At 40.5% G+C, this 20144-nt stretch overlaps 3 protein-coding genes across 3 annotated transcripts in view; all 3 read left to right on the forward strand.

Moving 5' to 3' along the window:
* The first annotated feature begins 3330 nt into the window (after nucleotides 1-3330).
* On the forward strand, nucleotides 3331-5746 carry LOC114160404 (uncharacterized). Its single transcript, XM_028042990.1, has 4 exons — nucleotides 3331-3439; nucleotides 3560-3931; nucleotides 4223-4407; nucleotides 5094-5746. Exons 1-4 carry the CDS (start codon nucleotides 3385-3387, stop codon nucleotides 5271-5273), a joined length of 792 nt encoding a protein of 263 aa, XP_027898791.1. The 5' UTR covers nucleotides 3331-3384; the 3' UTR covers nucleotides 5274-5746.
* A 1541-nt stretch (nucleotides 5747-7287) lies between these two features.
* LOC114160405 (uncharacterized) lies at nucleotides 7288-10791 on the forward strand. The gene is made up of 4 exons (XM_028042991.1): nucleotides 7288-7471; nucleotides 7569-7901; nucleotides 8201-8340; nucleotides 10082-10791. The coding sequence occupies exons 1-4, from the start codon at nucleotides 7402-7404 to the stop codon at nucleotides 10169-10171; spliced, it is 633 nt and encodes a 210-aa protein (XP_027898792.1). The 5' UTR covers nucleotides 7288-7401; the 3' UTR covers nucleotides 10172-10791.
* Nucleotides 10792-19753: 8962 nt separating this feature from the next.
* The window catches only part of LOC114159742 (septin-9-like), a 93569-nt gene continuing 93178 nt past the window's right edge, over nucleotides 19754-20144 (forward strand). Inside the window, exon 1 of the mRNA XM_028041847.1 lies at nucleotides 19754-19999. Within this exon, the coding sequence (XP_027897648.1) occupies nucleotides 19978-19999 (22 nt within the window). The 5' untranslated portion in view covers nucleotides 19754-19977. The remainder of the gene's footprint in view (nucleotides 20000-20144) is intronic.

The raw sequence follows: 20144 nt of genomic DNA on the forward strand, positions 1-20144 counted from the left end.
GTAACTCCACACATTTGACGTTCTTCCGCAAGAATAAAAAGAAAAAAATTAAAGGAGAAAAACGAATCATGATCCCATAGTAAGAATTTAAAAAATATAATAATCTGATCAAATTAATTAGTCTAACATCATTTAAAAAAAGTTTAAGGAAAAGCAGATTTTGGACCTTATTTATTTGATCATCTGCATTTCTGTTAAAGTTTATTTAAAAGCATAAACTTATCAAAGGTGTAGAAACTGCTTACAAATGTATCTTTGATTTGATATCCATTCAAAAATTATGTACCCACACATAGCAGATCCTAACTGTTCATGATAGGATTATTGTGTGCAGACTTAAAGTTTCATTGTTTCTTAAACCCTCTTTAGAAGAAAAATAAGGCAGAAAATTATGCAACTTTACAAGTAGGAACTTCAACATGCACTTACGGTTAAGAGTTTTAAGTTTTTTTATTCCAATTCAAGATGTTTGAGTTCACTCGTTGGTTTGTAATGGTACAAAGACAAGTGTTGAGCTCTCAGAGGTAAACAACTTCTGTTCTGCAGCAATAGAGGTTGATCAAGGATTGAAAGCTGGTGCAACTCATTCCTACAGGTCTTCCAATTTTTCTGGGATACTTACAATCACATCTGTCTTCATAAAATCAGTGTTGGAACGCATTGTTGTACTATACCCACAAGAACATCAGATAACTGCATTGCACAAAGTAGTGTACTGCTACAAAGATGGTAAAAAAAAAGTTCTTAGTAATGGAAGAGAGATGGACCATCACAAAACTCAAAACTATAAGCCTTTAATTGGGAAATTGCACTTAAAGCAAAGGTGTCAGTGAATACAGTTTATTTCTCCATCAAAAGGCACTCAGAAACTGTGACAGTCTGACAGGAAGAGGTCTGGCAGACTAAAAATCACTCATAAATCATTAGCAGCTATCGTGACAAGCAGCTCACAGTACAACAGATTTCAAGCTGCAGGTTTGACAGCACGAGTTGCTGAGAGAAAGTCTAAGATTTCTAAGATGTCAAAATAAGACATAAAGGTTTGTCTGTGCCACGAAACACAGTCATTGGACAATTGAAGAGAAGTAGGCATTATAGACTGAGGAATCCAAATTTTAAATCTTTGGTTTATCCCGCAGGATCTCCGTCGAGTAGTTTGGTTCCACAGTGTGTAGAATGGAGAAGGAAGCCTGATGGCATGGGATTTATTTATTTTTTTGCTAGATCCAGGGTTGGTGAATTGTACGTAGTTAGAGGCATCTTGAACCAAAACTGCCACCACAGCATTCTGCAGCACCATACAATACCTTCCAACATGGGTCTATTTGGTCAGTGATTCATCTATCAACTAGATGAAAACAACTAGATGTTACGTTTTAAGGCATGGACTAAAATCCCATTGGGGATGAACTGGTCAGAAGAGTGAAAACAAAGCAACCTACAAATGCAACACATTTATGGGAACCTTTACAAAAGATATGGGAAGAACTTTCTGAACAGTATTTGATATCTATTGTAGAACGAATGCCACAAGTGTGTTCAGCTGTCACATCTGCCAAAGGTGGTTACTTTGATTAGTCAAACATTTAAGTAAATACATTTTGGTCTACAAATGGATTCCATGATTTCCCTTTTAGCTCCAATTACTTATTTGTACTGTGCTTTCATTTCAGAGAGCAGTGAGACATTACACTGCACAGTTTTCAATAAGAACTTGAAAAACTCTCAAACTTTAAACCAATACTGTATTTTGTTGGAGGTTTTTTAGAAGAATTGGAGAAGTTTGAGCTTGTTTGTAACATTGTTCATCATTTAAATTATCTCACTGCATGAGATTGTCTTCCAAGATTGTTTTTTTGTTGTTGTTGTTGTTGTTGTTTTGAGACTTCTGAGCTTTTTATCAAGATATTAATTAATATTTCCATCATTACAGGCTGGGGCTCATCATGTTTTAGACTTCAGTTTTAAAGATTTGTCACAATATTCTTTTACTCTGAATTCTGGGAGCTCTGCTGCTGTCTTGCTGTTGAACCTGAAGACAGACTTTGATGTAATCAACCATGATACCACAACTGGAATCATGTGTCGGCCTTCAGAGTCTGTTCTTCTCTGGTGTCGGTCCTCCTTATCTGGACGGACTTTTTATGAGAATGAGTGTCCTGTCATCTCAAAAATAGCTTCTCTTAGTTACAATGTACCTCTAGGCATAATTTTGAGACAATACCACACTGAGCTTTGGCTAATTTTCCTCCTGGTATAACTTTTCACTATTGTTATTTGTTGAGGGCTGGTGAGCTGGAACTTTGAGAGACGTCTCTGCTTTGACACACCTGAGTCCAATAATGAGATCATTAGGAGGATTCTAGCAAACGCGACACTTCCAAAAGTTACAGGACACGAGGCCTTAAAGCCTGGGTTTGAAGACCACCAAGAAATTGTGGAGGCTTATCAGGTTTTTGACATAGTCACTAAAATTAATAGTCAAATTTCCAATGTCAGTGGCAGTTTTGTGAAACGATATCGAATCTGGTTTTTTGTTGTTGTTTTTCTTATGGGGGGATTTAACAACAAAAGGTTTAGTGCAAGACAAATGGGCAAGAACAGCCTTGTTTTTTCCTCCAAAAGCAGGTGAGTGCAGTAGTCTAGCCCAGCTTGTTGTGAGACAACTAGATGAGGCAAAGCATGTCTTTCAACGTGTTTTTCATTTGTTCATTACTTGCAGACAATGGACAACTGCACCTTTCTGTATTTTCGTTTGGACCAGTTCTATGTTGCTCTAAAATGCAGCTGCTTGTCTGGTACAAAACAGAAGGACCATGTAACCCCAGTGTTGGACTATCTACACTGACCTGCAGGATCCAGTTTAAAATGTCAGTTTTTCCTATTAAATCATTAAATGCTAAAGTTGATATTATTCATTAAAGTCTAAACTTAAATCTCAAGATGACTGAGTCTTCTCTGGCACAGGTCCCATACTCTGGAATAATCTGCCTCTAAAATGTTGCAGATTTAAAACGACATTTTAAATCTCTGATGAAGACACATTTCATGGACTGGCTTTTAAAACATGCTGACATAAACTTTATTTTTACCAATCTTGCATATGCTATTTAGCTATTTCTATTGCCTACATTTATTGGTTTTTATTTCTCTTCTATGTTCTGAGTGCACCATTGTCATGCATTTATTTTGGTTGCATTTTAGTTTGCACAGCATGAATTCTTGGAAATGTGTGACTTCTGCTGGTCGCTTGAAGCGACAAACGCCAGCAGTGTTTGTCACGTCTTCCTGCAACGTGAATCTACACAATGTGGTGAAAACAAGAGCACATGTCCAACTACAGCGTCATAACAGGAGGGACCCTTTTCAAAGGCAGATGTCGACATGTCTGCAGTCTGGGTGAAGATCTGTGCCATTCTTTGTCTGTGCTATTCAGCAGGTAAGCCTGAGAAGGATGTAATGGCAAACCACCATTATGTTTATTTGGCTTAAAAACAATTTAACTGATGTTGCTGAAGCTTTGTGACTATCTTATGAAATGTTTTGCTTTCATATTCAGAGACAAAAGAAGTGGTTTGGAGAGAAGTTGGAGAATCCGTCACAATCCGGTGTAGATCCAGGACAATGAAGGATCGATCTCTGCATTTTAAAAGGGGCCTCTGGGAGGATATGGAAATTGCTCAAATAACTAACAAAAAAAAATTGACCAAAACACAGAAAGACAGACTGAAAATTTCTGAAACAAAATTAGATGTTGTTAAAACTATGACTGACAGAGTTCAGCATAATGGAACATACCCAGACATAGATTTTCTTCTTAAAAACCTGAGTGTCAATGACACAGGAGCATACTTTTGTTTGTATTTGAAAGACGCATCAAGCAACAGAGAAATGATAAAAGGTGAGGGATCCGTTATCGTTGTGGTAAAAGGTGAGAATATTTTTCTTATAAACTACTGCTGCATTTAGCACAAGAATGTTTTGCACAAAACATGAAATTAAATGAATACACATACACCATAGCAAGGAGGAACTCCAACTGTGAATCTGATATGGCAGTGATGTAAATATGCTTTTACAAGATGTATACACATTTGAACTGAAAGCAGAAAGTAATACTTCAGAGTTTTCTGTTTTTTCCTGAATCCAAACAAATATATATGCATTTATTTTTAACTTCACACTAAAAGCAGATTTGTAACCTCTCTGTCTAAACTTTAAGAAAACAGTTGTGCCAGAGCAAAAGCGGTGCAGGGCTCTGCTGAAGCGGTGCAGGGCTCTGTCGAAGCGGTGCAGGGCATGTTCATGGATGAACCAACCATGAACATGCCCTTGGTGTATTCTGTCCCTGTTGCAGTCGTCTTCCTTGGCATCATATTGATCTTCATCATTTGGATCAAGCGCAGGGTACTTTTAACTTTTGTTTGAATTGTAACTTTATGTGTCTGTCTGTGCGTGTGAACGTAGCCTTCAATATCTGTGTTCTTATTACAGGGCAATTCTCATATTGTGCAGGTGCAATACTAAATTGTGTTTAAAGATTTATCAGAATTCTACATGTCCATTTCTTTAAAAGATATTCACATACAAGTAAGAATCCACCACCATAACTATGACAGAGTGACAGAAATGACCAGTTCAATGAGCATTTAGAGGGTTTGAAAAATATTAGGAGTTACACCAATTTCAGTACAAAATGCCAAAAATAACATCCACTATGGATTTTTATGTCATAACCTTTAACACATTTTTCTTTGTTTGTTTTATAAATTTGGATGCTCCAGTTACTCTTAATTATTTTGATTTTGCACTTTGAGTTTAATACTGTTTACAACTTTCTCCTGCTGTTTTGCTTTTGTGGCGTTAAATTGTGTTTCAATGCACAAAAGTAATGTTTCTGTTGTTCATATGAGCAAAACCGCAACTCTGTGTGGTTAACCAGAAATAACATCCTCTGATGCAAACTTTACCTTTCCACCAATTTAACCTACTCATTTTTATTTCTGAAGGATGTAAGGACATTTTCATTCTGTGTTGCACATTTATTGATGAACTCCCTGCTGATCCATCTGACACGGTAATCTTTTAAACAGACCAAGTCCTCAGACATCACAGTTGAGCAGACATGTGTCTACGAGGAGACCGCCCGTTCTTGTGTGGATGAAGAGCAAGTTGAGGCTGAAGCTGAGGATGAGACTGAGAGGGTGCAGATTGCAAACTCGACTGAATCACTCAACACCCTTGACCACAGCGTCAAAAGTGATGCGTGTTAAACTACATCGCTTGTCAGACCGCTCAGTTTTCTAAACCAGGTTTTTGCATGTGTGCAAAAGTGTAAGCTGATGCCGCACTTGAACAAATTGTTGTGTACAGTTAAAGATGAGGGGGGGAAAAAAATCATTATCATGACTAGCATTTACACCTGCATTGTTTTGTCTTTGTATGTTCCTTCTTTTTTTACCATTTTATTCTCAGTTTTAATAAGATTTTACTTGAGTAGATGTGTACAATTATAATTTTAGATAAGATATTACAAACTATTAATGCAGAAGAAAAAGATTTGAAGAAATCAATATCAAGAATGTTTATATCAATCAGGAAGGAAAAAATGAAGGTGGAAACAATAAGTAAGAACTTTTGAGAAAAATAAAGCAAATGTTTTTGTATTTTTCTTTCATGTTGTGTCCCTTGGTCAAAGTCACACACTGTTACTCATGAATAAAGAATGCATGTAAAGCATAAATAATCTCATGAGCCATGCATTGCAGAATTTGTTTTCTGTTGTATTTTATCTGATTAACAGAGAAATACCGCAATTCACTTTTGCTCTCCATAACATAAGTGCCTGCTACTGTTGAAGCTACTTTTATTTACAAAAGCAATAATTTTGTCTGACTGCAAATACATAGGTTTGTTACCCTAACCTACTTACTAACCATAAATATATCCATTTTGTCCTCGGACAAATAACTTTTATTTAGTTTTTGGCTGAAGACCGTTTCCTCCAAGCAGAAGAAACAGTCACGTTTGCTTTGTTGCCACAAGAGGGCAGTGTTCTCTTCTTTTTAATCTGTTCCGGGTTTTTCCTGTAGGGGTCTCCCCAACGAAACATCCTGTATCCATTTCGTCCCGTCCTCTGCATTTTCTACCCTCAACAACCTTCATGTCTGCTTTTATCACATCCATTACAAGAGGGCAGTGTAAACAAAGTAAAACTGGCAATCCACCTTCTTTTCAGTAAGAATTACATTTATATGTCATATAAACATGCCTTCCTTAGATGTAAAAGATTGAAAGACAAATGTATGCACTTAAACTTTTTTTCATTTTGTCATCTCTTCATGCTCAAACTTTAGTGCCACTGTTTTCAGCTTTTATGTGATAGAAAACCACTAGGAATTGTATAATTATAAAAATGAAAAATAAACTGAAAATGTCCTGCTGCTTCAGAATTCACCTAAATAGAAGAAAAAGCCCATGAGGCCTTTCTGGAAAACTGGCAAGAAAAAAAGACATTATAAAAAAGAAAGATCAAAGAACTTCTGTTTGCAGTTTGGAACAAAACTGGCATGTTCACAAAATGTTAGCATCTTACGGAACCTTTTTCAAGTTATCTCACAATGGTTAGCATGTGGCCTAGCTGCAAACCTACTAAGATGTAGCTTTTTACCTAAACTAACTGGCCAGACAAAGAGATAAAAGGCTGGCTGATAAGCTGCAAAAATCCAGACAGAACAGAAAAACCACTTGTTGCACACTCCACAAATTTGGGCTTTTTGTTAGAGTGGATTGAGGAAGCTTATTATTGAAACAAACCTGCAAGACGTCTTGCAAAACCGTGAGAGCAACAGCTTACAAGATTTTGTTGCTGACACTGCTAGCAAGTAAAGTATGGTGCCAAATGTCTCAAGTCTTTCAATAATATTTCCTGTGTCTTTACCATAGTGTCGACTTCTCTAATTCTGAAAAATCTATGTAAAAAAACCCCACCTTAGATTGGAAATATGTTTCCTCAGTGCAATGAAAATAAAAAGGATCAAAATGTGAAATAGTACCCCCTTCTGGTCATTTTAGGACCAGAAGCATCAAGAAACCAAACATATACCAGCTTTTCTCTGTTATTTCTCCAAAACTAAGTGTTTTAAACCCACTTTCGAAAGAAATTGAAAAAACTCATAAGATAGTCTCACTTCCTGTACCAGCTGCTTGCCAAATGTAGTTTCTATTTAGATGTGTTGTCAAAGACAAATAAGATTGGGTTGCAACCTGAATATGCTGACAGCTTCCCGCCCACATGAAAGGTATTCTATATAGGTCATGTGTTCTAGTGAGCTGTCAAGTTAGACTATGTGATTGAAAACGTTTCTGTCTGCGGCGTCAGAACCGGACTGAACTTTGTGAATGTCAACTATCAGCATGTCTGCTGTCTGGGTGAAAATGTCCACCATCCTTTGCCTCTGCTATACAGCAGGTAAGACTCAGTCAAATAAAATTATAAACATTTACATGCGTGTTTAAGACAATGTGATAAAGCTGACTTTTTGTGTTTGTTTTTTTTTTTTGTGTAGAGATGAAAGGAGTGGAGTGGAGAGAAGTTGGGCAATCCATTACAATCCAGTGCAGAGTTGGGTCTGATCAAGATCATCTGAGCTTAAAAATGGGTCTCAATGAGACTGAGATTGTTGGAATAAACAAGTCAAAAAAAGAAATAATTCTTGAAGGAATGAAAGAACGAGTTCAGACAGATGGAAAATTCCCCAACTTTGACATTCTCATTAAAAACTTGCGTGAAAATGACACAGGACCATATTGGTGTACTTATACAAAAACAGGAGACCTTATACATCAGTACAGTATCAGTACCACAAAAGGTGAAGGATCTGTGCTGCTGGTGGTGACTGGTGAGTATTTATTTTGTCCTAGATGTTGCTACTTGCTAATAAAACCAATAAAAACTAATTGTAGTTAAAGGCTTTTTAGTTAGAAAGGCTTTCATACTTAGATAAATCAGATTAAAACAAAATTAGCAAGTAAAGATTGTGACATGAATCGCATTACTGCTTAGTTTGGGTGTTTCCTATTAAAGTGTTGAGCCCTCTGATAAGACAAAAACAGTGAGACAATATTATTTAACACAAAAATGCTTTCCTAGAAACTCTCCCGTGGAGCATAAATAATGATATATGGTTTTGATTTTAAGAAAAAAAAAACCCACCATCAACTGATCCGCAGAGAAATTGTGAAGGAGCAGATATGAACATGGTGCTGGTGGGGATTACCGTCGCTTTTGGTGTTCTGCTCATCATGATGCTGGGCTTCATCCTGTTTGTCACGCACAAGGTATAAATTCGTGTTGTTTTTGTCTTTGTTGAGTTTCGTAAGTTCACTGTTTCCCTTTGACTCAGCTACTGTTTGTGTCTCCGCCGGTGTTTCAGGATCAGTAAGCCTTCCTGTCTGAAAGTGACACTTATATTCTTTTGCAAAACTGGTAAAAAGTCAACAAGAAATCTGAACCTCAAACCTAACAGCACAATGAAGTTTCTAACTCTGTGAGCAGGAAGCCTTGTACTTATAATACTGAACATTTTCAGAGGTCTTTCAAAGACAATTAGCAAGATTGCAACACTTTTTTATTTCAACATCAAAAGCAAAAGTAAAAAAAAATAAGATTTATGTAGCACTTTTAAAGACATGAACAAAACAAAAAAAAAGGTGCTGGAAAATGTAGGATTACAACCCCCCCCAAAAAAATATAAAGCACAATTCATTTAACAAAATAAATTTTAAAATATTACTGTGCTTCCTAGAAGATAGCTAAAAATTCAACTCATAGTATTCAAACATATTGGAAAGCAGTTCCAGAGTCTTGCAACAACAGTTAAAAATGCTCCATCACGTTTTGTTTTAAGCCCTGAATGTGGCACAGCCACTAGAACCTCAGACACCAACTAAGGACAAATGAATATTAAGGTTTGAGGAGATACTGGTCCGTGGAGAGCTCTACAAATTCAATGGTCTTATTCTAAATATTGCTGTAGACGGGAAACCACTGAAGCCAAACAAGAAGTTGTACAATAATCTGACCTAGTCAGTAAACTAATGAATGAGTTTGTAACCATTTGCAGATGCTTCATGCTTTTTTGGGTTTATGTAAGCAAGTAGGAAATTACAATAATAAAGCCTAGAAGAGATAAAAGTATGCGAAAGAAATCCCAGCTTACACAATGGAACTCAAGTGTGCAATGTTTCATAAAGCATAAACAAAAGCAGGGATTTGTCATGAGTTGTAACAAAAAACCTCGTTCAAAATATATCCTAATGTTCGTCATTGTAGAGCACAGCTGCCTACAACATAGGTGGCTGCAAGTCAGGAGTTTTAACAACCAAGGGCATATTTTCTCAAAAGTAAAGAAAATCATTTTAGCATCTTATTAATTTACTGGAAGAAGGTTTTAGCCATCAAACTGTTTATCATGTCTAAACACTGATGCAGCACATGCAAACTTGAAGCCTTGTGAAACTTGGAGGAAATGTATAATTGCACAGCCACCGCATTGCACTGATAAGAAATGTTTGACAAAGCTTTCAGAATTAACAAAGAAGTAGCATGTGACACGGAAACAATGGGGCCCCCAACACATACGTTTGATGTATGCCGTTTTGGAACAGTGTTGAACCTGTAGCTTGAGGCAGCAGTAGAAAACAGTCTAATGAAAATTCTGCTAAATATGCATTTTTTTGAAACTATATCAAACCTGATCTAGTGAGTTGTTTTGCAGCTTTTTGCATGTCACAGATTGTTATTCCAGATGTCATATTTTAAACATTTTATTCAGAAATGCTTATAAATTTGCCCTGATCATTTTGACTTGTGTTATTTGTGTGGCTAATGTGTTGCAATGCACAAAGATGGTGCTTCTTATCCAGAATAAACAGAACAACTTGCTTAAAAAAAGTTGTCACTCAAACTATTGCAAAACATCCATTTTCTTAATTTTTTTCTTTAAGTTGTTGTATTTGGTTTCAAATTCATTTCCCCATTTCAAACCAGTCTAACTTGTTGACAATCTTTTGCGACCAGACCAAGAGCTCAGACAATGCAGTGAAACCGAGGCGTGTTGCTACCGGCAATGATGTTTATGAGGACATGCGAGGAACACTGAGGCGTTGAGGATATGCTTGCAGGACGCTGACATGCATGAAACTCATGAAACCATGGACCACAGAAACATCTGATGCATGTGATGCACTTCCCCAACAGATGCACACTTTCAAAAGGCAAGCATATGTGTTTACAAGAGAATGCCAAAGAAGAGAGTGGACAGACTGAATCATACAATGTAAATGTTCTTTCAATAGCTTTATTGTTTAAACTGGAAAACAAGTGTAGTATATATATTTTTAAAACATGTATATGTCTTTTTTGTAATTTAGTACCAAGTTTGACTAATGTTTTGTTTAAAAAAAAATGTGGAGCTGGAACGAAATAAAAAAACCAATCTGATACTTAGAGAGCCAATAAAATTAATCTGGCAAATTGAAAGTTTGAGAAGTTTTAAACAATTCCATCTATAAAATCCTTTTTTCCATTCCCAGATTTTCTGAGGTGCTTTTAGTAACAATCATGAAGCATCTAACATGAATGAAACACATGAGGCTTTTCAGTTCACTGTTTCTCAATGATTTTACCACCAGAAGTATCAGGAAACTAATGTCATACATTTCAGCAAAGATGTGATTTATATGAGAAGAGCTAACTTTCACCTCTACCTTTCACTTGTGAAAAAAAAATATATATACAGTACAGACCAAAAGTTTGGACACACCTTTTAATTCAATGAGTTTCCTTTATTTTCATGACTATTGACATTGTAGATTCACACTGAAGGCATCAAAACTATGAATAACACATGTGGAAATATGCACCAAACAAAAAAGTGTAAAACAACTGAAAATACCCCTTATATTCTAGTTCCTTCAAAGTAGCAACCTTTTGCTGTGATTACTGCTTCGCACACACTCTGCATTTTCTTGATGAGCTTCAAGAGGTAGTCACCTGAAATGGTTTTCACTTCATAGGTGTGCCCTGTCAGGTTAATAAGTGGGATTTCTTGCCTTATAAATAGTCATGAAAATAAAGAAAACCCAACTGAAATGGAAAGGTGTGTCCAAACCTTTGGTCTGTACTGTATATATATATATATATATATATATATATATATATATATATATATATATATATAGAGAGAGAGAGAGAGAGAGAGAGAGAGAGAGAGAGATAGATAGATAGATAGATATAGATATATATCTATATATCTATATCTATATATATACTGTATATAATGTATATATATATATATATATATATATATATATATATATATATATATATATATATATATATATATATATATATTATTATTTTTTTTTTTTTTTATTATATAGGCATATTTTGATTCCATTAAATGCCAATTCTCAGGTGTCATTTTGAAGCTCTCGGCTATAAAAAATCTTCATGAACAAGAAGTATTTGTAGTAAACAGTTGATATTTAGGAAAATCATGTCAAGTGCAATCAACGTTTCCAAACCAATTTCTTCCAATAAAATTTTTCACTCTAAATGCATTTCAAGAAGGTGTTGGTACACATTTTAATACTAACTGTATAATTGTAATAAATGTACAGGGATATGCTTTCCATGTTAGATTGTTATCCAATATTTTGGTAATTAAAATAAAGACTAAAATTAAGTATAGAATCTTGGTACTAATTAAATCAAGGTTTATTTTTCTGTGTAGTGGAATTCCATACTATGTGTGTAATACAATTGTCTGTATTTATTAATCTACATCAATAAAGCAATACCTTTGCTTACTTTCAAACCTTCTCCAGCTTTTACATTGACTTGGAAAAGTGTTAAGACCTCTGGAGGTTTTCCACATTTTGCCACAACGCAAGAACAAACTTCAGTGCATTATGTCAGAATTTTAAAGCAGTACAAAGTAGCACACGATTGGGAAGTGAAAGGAAAACAATTCATGATTTTCATTTTCTTGCTTTACAAATGCACCTCTGTAAAGTGTGCTGTGCTGTAATTCATGAATTTTGCACTGGGCAAACTCCTCCTTTTTTGTGCATGAATGACAAAATAACATGTTGTGGCTAGAAGGCAAGAAAATCTAAACTAGGAATTGAAGAATCCTTACTCAGTCCCAAATCATTCAGTTCACCTAAATTTGTGCTTGTCTCAGTTTTAGGGTGCCTTGATCCCAGACAAGCATTAGAATGTTCTTCCTTTATGATTTGATAAAGAAATGTGGATAAATATGATTTATGTGTTCAGTTCTATCTTTTGTAAAAAATAAAATAAAATAAAACGAAGACCCCAATGATGAGTAAAAACATTGGACTTGGTGTTCCCTCGCCCGGACGCGGGTCACCGGGGCCCCACTCTGGAGCCAGGCCTGGAGGGGGGGCACGATGGCGAGCGTCTGGTGGCCGGGCTTTTACCCATGGAGCCCGGCCGGGCTCAGCCCGAAGAGGAAACATGGGCCCCCCCTCCCATGGGCCCACCACCCGTGGGAGGGGCCAAAGGGGTCGGGTGCACTGTGTGATGGGTGGCGGCCAAGGGAGGGGACCCTGGCGGTCCGATCCTCGGTTGCAGAAACTGGCTCTTGGGACGTGGAATGTCACCTCTCTGGTGGGGAAGGAGCCGGAGCTAGTGCGTGAGGTCGAGAGGTTCCGGCTAGAAATAGTCGGTCTCACCTCGACGCATGGCTCTGGTTCTGGAACCAGTCTCCTTGAGAGGGGCTGGACATACTTCCACTCTGGAGTTGCCCAGGGAGAGAGACGTCGGGCAGGAGTGGGCATACTTGTTGCTCCCCATCTTGGCGCCTGAACGAGAGGGTAGCATCCCTCCGCCTACGGGTGGGGGGACGGGTTCTGACTGTCGTTTGTGCTTACGGGCCGAACGACAGTTCAGATTACCCACCCTTTTTGGAGTCCTTAGAGGGGGTACTGGAGAGTGCTCCTCCTGGGGACTCCCTTGTTCTGCTGGGGGACTTCAACGCTCACGTGGGCAACGACAGTGAGACCTGGAGGGGCGTGGTTGGGAGGAACGGCCCGCCCGACCTGAACTCGAGCGGTGTTCTGTTGCTGGACATCTGTGCTCGCCATGGATTGTCCATAACGAACACCATGTTCAAGCATAAGGGTGTCCATATGTGCACTTGGCACCAGGACACCCTAGGCCGCAGTTCGATGATCGACTTTGTCATCGTTTCATCGGATCTGCGGCCGTATGTCTTGGACACTCGGGTGAAGAGAGGTGCGGAGCTGTCCACTGACCACTACCTGGTGGTGAGTTGGCTCCGGTGGTGGGGGCGAAAGCCGGTCAGACCTGGCAGGCCCAAACGTGTTGTGAGGGTCTGCTGGGAACGTCTGGCGGAATCCCCTGTGAGACGGAGCTTTAACTCCCATCTCCGGCAAAACTTCGAACACGTCCCGGGGGAGGTGGGGGACATGGAGTCTGAGTGGACCATGTTCCGTGCCTCCATTGTCGAGGCGGCCGATCGGAGCTGTGGCCGCAAGGTTGTCGGTGCCTGTCGCAGCGGCAACCCTCGAACCCGTTGGTGGACACCTTCGGTGAGGGATGCCGTCAGGCTGAAGAAGGAGTCCTATCGGGCCTTTTTGGCCTGTGGGACTCCGGAAGCAGCTGATGGGTACCGGCGGGCGAAGCGGCATGCGGCTCGGGCGGTTGCTGAGGCAAAAACTCGGGCGTGGGAGGAGTTTGTAGAGGCCATGGAGAAAGACTTCCGCACGGCTTCGATGCGATTCTGGTCCACCATCCGGCGTCTCAGGGGGGGGAAGCGGTGCAGCACAAACACTGTTTATAGTGGGGATGGTGTGCTGCTGACCTCTACTCGGGACGTTGTGGGTCGGTGGGCAGAGTACTTCGAAGACCTCCTCAATCCCACCAACATGCCTTCCACTGAGGAAGCGGAGCCTGGGGACTCTGGGTTGGGCTCTCCAATCTCTGGGGGCGAGGTCGCCGAGGTGGTTAAAAAGCTCCTCGGTGGCAAGGCCCCGGGGGTGGATGAGATCCGCCCGGAGTTCCTTAAGGCTCTGGATGTTGTAGGGTTGTGTTGGTTGACGCGACTCTGCAATATCGCATGGGCATCGGGGGCAGTTCTCCTGGATTGGCAGACTGGGGTGGTGGTCCCCCTGTTCAAAAAGGGGGACCGGAGGGTGTGCTCCAATTATAGAGGGGTCACACTCTTAAGCCTCCCTGGCAAGGTCTATTCAGGGGTCCTGGAGAGGAGGGTCCGTCGGATAGTCGAACCTCGGATTCAGGAAGAGCAGTGTGGTTTTCGTCCTGGTCGTGGAACACTGGACCAGCTCTACACCCTCGGCAGGGTCCTGGAGGGTGCATGGGAGTTCGCCCAACCAGTCTACATGTGTTTTGTGGACTTGGAGAAGGCGTTCGACCGTGTCCCTCGGGGAGCCCTGTGGGGGGTTCTCCGGGAGTATGGGGTACCGGGCCCTTTGATACGGGCTGTCAGGTCCCTGTATGACCGGTGTCAGAGTCTGGTCCGCATTGCCGGCAGTAAGTCGGGCTCGTTTCCGGTGAGAGTTGGACTCCGCCAGGGCTGCCCTTTGTCACCAATTCTGTTCATCACTTTTATGGACAGAATTTCTAGGCGCAGCCAAGGTGTTGAGGGGATCCGATTTGGTGGCCTTAGGATCTCATCTCTGCTTTTCGCAGACGATGTGGTCCTTTTGGCTTCATCAGATCATGATCTGCAGCTCTCGCTGGAGCGGTTCGCAGCCGAGTGTGAAGCGGCCGGGATGGGGATCAGTGCCTCCAAATCCGAGGCCATGGTCTTGAGCCGGAAAAGGGTAGAGTGCCTTCTCCGGGTCAGGGGGGGTGTCCTGCCCCAAGTGGAGGAGTTTAAGTATCTCGGGATCTTGTTCACGAATGGGGGAAGAAGGGAGCGGGAGATCGACAGGCGGATTGGCGCAGCGTCTGCTGTCAAGCGGGCGCTGTACCGGTCCGTCGTGGCGAAGAGAGAGCTGAGCCAAAAAGCAAAGCTCTCGATTTACCGGTCGATCTACGTTCCCACCCTCATCTATGGTCATGAGCTTTGGGTCATGACCGAAAGAACGAGATCGCGGATACAAGCGGCCGAAATGGGTTTTCTCCGTAGGGTGGCTGGGCTCTCCCTTAGAGATAGGGTGGGAAACTCAGTCATCCGGGAGGGACTCAGAGTAGAGCCGCTGCTCCTTCACATCGAGAGGAGCCAGTTGAGGTGGCTTGGGCATCTGGTCAGGATGCCTCCTGGACGCCTCCCTGGTGAGGTGTTCCGGGCACGTCCCACCGGGAGGAGGCCCCGGGGAAGACCCAGGACACGCTGGAGAGACTATGTCTCTCGGCTGGCCTGGGAACGCCTCGGGATTCCCCCGGAAGAGCTGGAAGAAGTGGCCGGGGAGAGGGAAGTCTGGGCCTCCCTTCTGAAGCTGCTACCCCCGCGACCCGACCTCGGATAAGCGGAATAAGATGGATGGATGGATGGATGGAAAATAAAACTGTGAAACACAGGGAGGCATCTGCATTCTATAAATTGAAAATGATAGTACAAAAACTTTTTTCCTTGTCTTACTCACTGTCGCCTGGGAGGTGAGCCATTTCACCAAAACTATAATTGCTTTAACTTTTTGTTTAACCTTTTGGAATATGTCTCTACCAGCTTTGAACTAGACTAGAGAGTTTTGCCCATTTCTTCTTGGAAAAAAAATGTTCAGACAGATCAGATAAAAAGCAACCTTGACCATTATTTTTCACGTAGACAGACAGACAGACAGATAGATCAAGGGTCAATAGGAATACATTTTGTATTTTGACCAATAGTTTTATGGTTCTGACTTTCCTCTCCTGCCACCTCTTGCCACATAGTGGTCTTCTTTTACAGTAAAACCAGTCTAACACACAACAAAAGAGTCAGTAATTGTGAAGGTGAAAGTCTAGTTACAGAAAATGTGGGCAGAGTTAGGAGAAATAGTAGGTGCGCAGTCACCATGTGTCACCTTTAGAGGAACAAAACCTAATCAGTTGTACAAATGTCTGTTAACTTTCCAGACTCTCATTCAAGAGTGTTGTAATTTACTGTCTCAAAATTGTTACCATTTCAAAAGCTGGAAGTTACATTGTTTTCACAAGCCATTTTGAACCAAAATGACTAACAGAACGTCAGCTGAGATGCTCCTGTAGATGAAGTTTAAGATTACTAATAAGCCACACAAGAAGAAAAAGCATGTTGGTAATTTATTAACACTGGCTACTCAAGCTAGTTCATGTGCTCTCTTAAGTGGTTGTTCAATTATTATAAATCTTAAAGCTGTCCAAACAAGACATGTCCAGTTGAAGCTGAAATGTTAAACACATTGCTTGGGTGAAAGAAAAACAGCATTGCTTGCAAAGTGTAGGTAAGCTGGATGTTTACTCAAGCGGGAGGTTTGTGGTCAAAGGTTATATTTTTTTCACGAAGATGCTTAACGGGACAATGAGGTGTGAAACGTGTCATCCTGTGTGTTTATAGGCGAAATGTCAGCGATGAGAAGTGCAAGAACACGGCTAGTGTTTTGTATCAGCGTACGATTCAGAGGGACCACTTAAGAATGGTCGTGAGCGAGATGTAAACCAAACGGTGCCACAAGTTAAAGCCAGTGGCGGAAACATAGACCACTCTTCCGAGAAACGCAACCTAAGCACATCTATAGCGAGAGCATCCAGCTAGAGCCACAGCTTTTTGCTTTTTTCCTTTTCTCAAATGAGCGTTATGTACTTTTACATTTTTTTTAAACATTGTTCTTACCCAATTTTAAAAGTTTAAGCAAGAGCAGGAAACCTCTCAACACGCACCTGCAGCAGACGATGTAAATGTGTCACAACATTATCACAGGAAACAATAAAAGAAGAATTGTGTCAGAAGGCGCACATACAAAATATTGTATAAGAGAAACAGATAAACAGAGAATGAACTGACAAATGTTGACGGAAACCAGATAAAACTCTAAGTACAGGCAACTTTGAAGAAAAACAACTCAGTATCAAGAATCATAATCTGCACGATTTGCAAGAAAACAGTGGAAACTAGGTGCTTTCAGAGGAGTAGGTAGTTTGGTTTGGATGTAACGTGTCTGGTTTCAGATTGTCTTATCTTACACAGTTTCAAAATACTTTAATATAAAGCTTCCCCGACTTTGTGGTTACAATGCACCTGGCTTTTACAACAGAAACAGGATGTTCACATATATTTATTAATAAATAAAGGCATATGATATATAATTTAGTTGTACAGTTAAATTAGCAAGTAGTTGTGGTCAAAAAAACCTGACCACTATGCTGCTACCCTTTGCGGCTTTGCATTCTTTGGCATGGTTGCCTCATCAGAATGAAAAAAAAAGTCTTGACTTTGTAGCCAAACAGCTTAACTGGAGAAGGATGGTGTATAAAAGGTTATGTGGGAGTTTGACTTTGACAAAGATTTTGACTTTGAATCAGGGATTATTTCTTGGTCGTCACATTCTTATTCTCAGATTAACAGACAAATAATCCCATTTAGCGCGTGTGAGGTGCGCTTTCAATCTTGCCCTGACAATGTTTGCATGTCAAGCTGAATTGAATTTAAATTTCAGCTGTTTTGTACGTTGAATATCAATGTCTGTGACTCGTGTAGACGGTCACTACAACCCTAACATCAAACAAGTCGTCGTAGGTTTTCAGAAGATGTCACAAAGCACCTTCCTCCTTCACATTCACTCCAGGGATTTGCACCTCCAGCCTTATTGACATTTTCACACACGGCACAAACAGTAATATCTGTTTTTGCCCACTCTTAGGGAATTTGCAAGTGGGAGTTCCCGCACTTGCCTTTCATGCTCAGACGCTACAGTTTAGCTTTCAACGTCTCGTGTCTCTGGATGCATAAACTTTCCGTCAATAATTACCCAGGTTTCAAAGAAGTTAGGGGGCATTATGTTAAACTACAAGAGGATCGGTGAAGAGTAATTTCTCACTGGCCATCTGTTTACAGTACACACTGTTGAAACTTACTGAAACTGCAGCTGATTCAAGCCACTGCGTGTTTTTCTGGGCCATGCACCTGGCATGCCCGGCCACAAATGGTACACTTAATCGGGTTATATTTCATTTTGTTGCATCAACACGTTCTAATGTATTTTATCACAGTTTAACTTGCAATGAGGGAAAAACAAGGCGTGGTTTTATGTCTTTAATTGAATTCTTTTTAAAAATGGAACAGATTTGCGTCACCAAAATGGTTATCAAGTATTCGGAGTGATGTGAAGTTAGTTTTCTGACAAAAACAAATGTAGGTCAGAGTATTTAATTTTGGTCTCATCTGACAAGAACAGATTTGTATTTTGACATCTGTAACAGTAAAAAGGAGTTGTTGTTGTTGTTGGCTCTTTATGACAACAGTTTTCTTCTCTCCACATACACAGGATTTGCTGCAGCTCCTCTAGAGTTACCAGGGGTTTTCTTGGTCTTTTTCCTGGCTCAACCAGTCAGTTTAGGTGGATGTGGAATTGCCGCTGTGGTATCTTTTCATTTTTAGACGAGGGGTTGAACAAAGTTTGGTGTGATACCAAAGCTTCAGATAGCGTTTCAAAACCTAGCTCTGCTTCAGACGACTCCACAGCTTTGTATTTTTCCTCACGTGATGCTGATTGTTCTCTAATGTCATCTATGAACCACACAGACAATGTATTTGCATTATTAAATCCCACACAGGTTGACTTTTACTTAATTAGGTGAGCTCTGAAGGGAATTTTTTGATGTGGATTTTATGTGGGGGCAGCAAAGTAAATGAAGCTGGATACAAATGCATGTCACAGTTTTTTTTTTTTTGTCTCCCACTTCACAGTTTAGCACTATTTTAACAAAGTACATGAAGGATTGTAGATGTAACGTGACCAAATTTGGAAAAGCGTAATTAATACTTTTACAAGACACCTCAGAAGACAAGGAAATATTTCTGCAGAACTCCACGCTGGCTGCAAGAAAACTGTTGATTTGCCTTCAGTGAGCAGCTCAGATCTGTGCTAGTTGCCCTTAAAGATCAAACTGAAACATTGCATCAACACAGACTTTGAATTTTCTCCTCAATCACTCAAGACGTTCCTCGTGAATGCGCTGGAATGCTCGGTGGAAACGGAAGCCGACGAGCCCACGCAGCGACCACAAGAGGTCCCTGCAGCTCAGAGCTGCTGGCACGATGAGTGTCTGTGTGCGGTGAAGGTGAAGCGGAGTTACAGGGTTTGACATTTGACATTTGGAAAGGTTGAAGGTTGACGGCAACACTGAAAGCTTCATCCAGGGACACATGGCTCAAGACTCAATGTTTAAAGTCCAAACAGTTTTACCTGCCCGCACTCTCCCACACAGCGGCCTGGGAATACTGTACACACATGGTGTCAAATGTTCCACACAGACGCATTGTAGGTGTAAGTCGGTTTGATCTTTGCGCAACAGATCAGACCGGCAAATTGCTCAATTTCAGGATTTTAAATCCAATAATCCACGCCAGATGATTCCCTGAGCGCACAGGTAAGACGGCAGTCTTTATTCTTTCTCTGATAGGTGAAAGCCCCCGCGGAGTTACTGTAAACCACTCCCGCTCCCGGGATAGGGCGTGCGTCAGAAGCGCAGGTGAGATTATTAGAATATCCAGCTCACACACCGTCTCCCGAAGCAGATAGAGGTGGGAATAAAGCACTGGGGCAAAGTTGAGGGAGTTCTAAAAAGCATAGAAGCGAGCTTTGAGACGGGTTGATCCAGAGGTGACACAGAAGGCGGCACGGGAAGACGAAGTCTGGAAAAGTTACGGATGCAAACGACACTTTTGAGATTTTCCTCTTTTTATTGAAACACTGCGAACAGAAGAGACATCTGCAGCCATGAAGAAAACTTCGTATCCAGGTGAGCGATTTGAAGCAACATCCCACCTTTATTCTATTTATAGAAAGAAAATATCTAAAGCCGGGGGTTATTTAAGATCCTGCAAAGTAAGTTGGGTTTTTTTTTCTTTTTATCTCTGCTTTTCTTCATATCTACGCATTTCTAA

This window comes from Xiphophorus couchianus, chromosome 16 (genome assembly GCF_001444195.1).
Source record: "Xiphophorus couchianus chromosome 16, X_couchianus-1.0, whole genome shotgun sequence".
Lineage (NCBI taxonomy): Eukaryota > Metazoa > Chordata > Actinopteri > Cyprinodontiformes > Poeciliidae > Xiphophorus > Xiphophorus couchianus.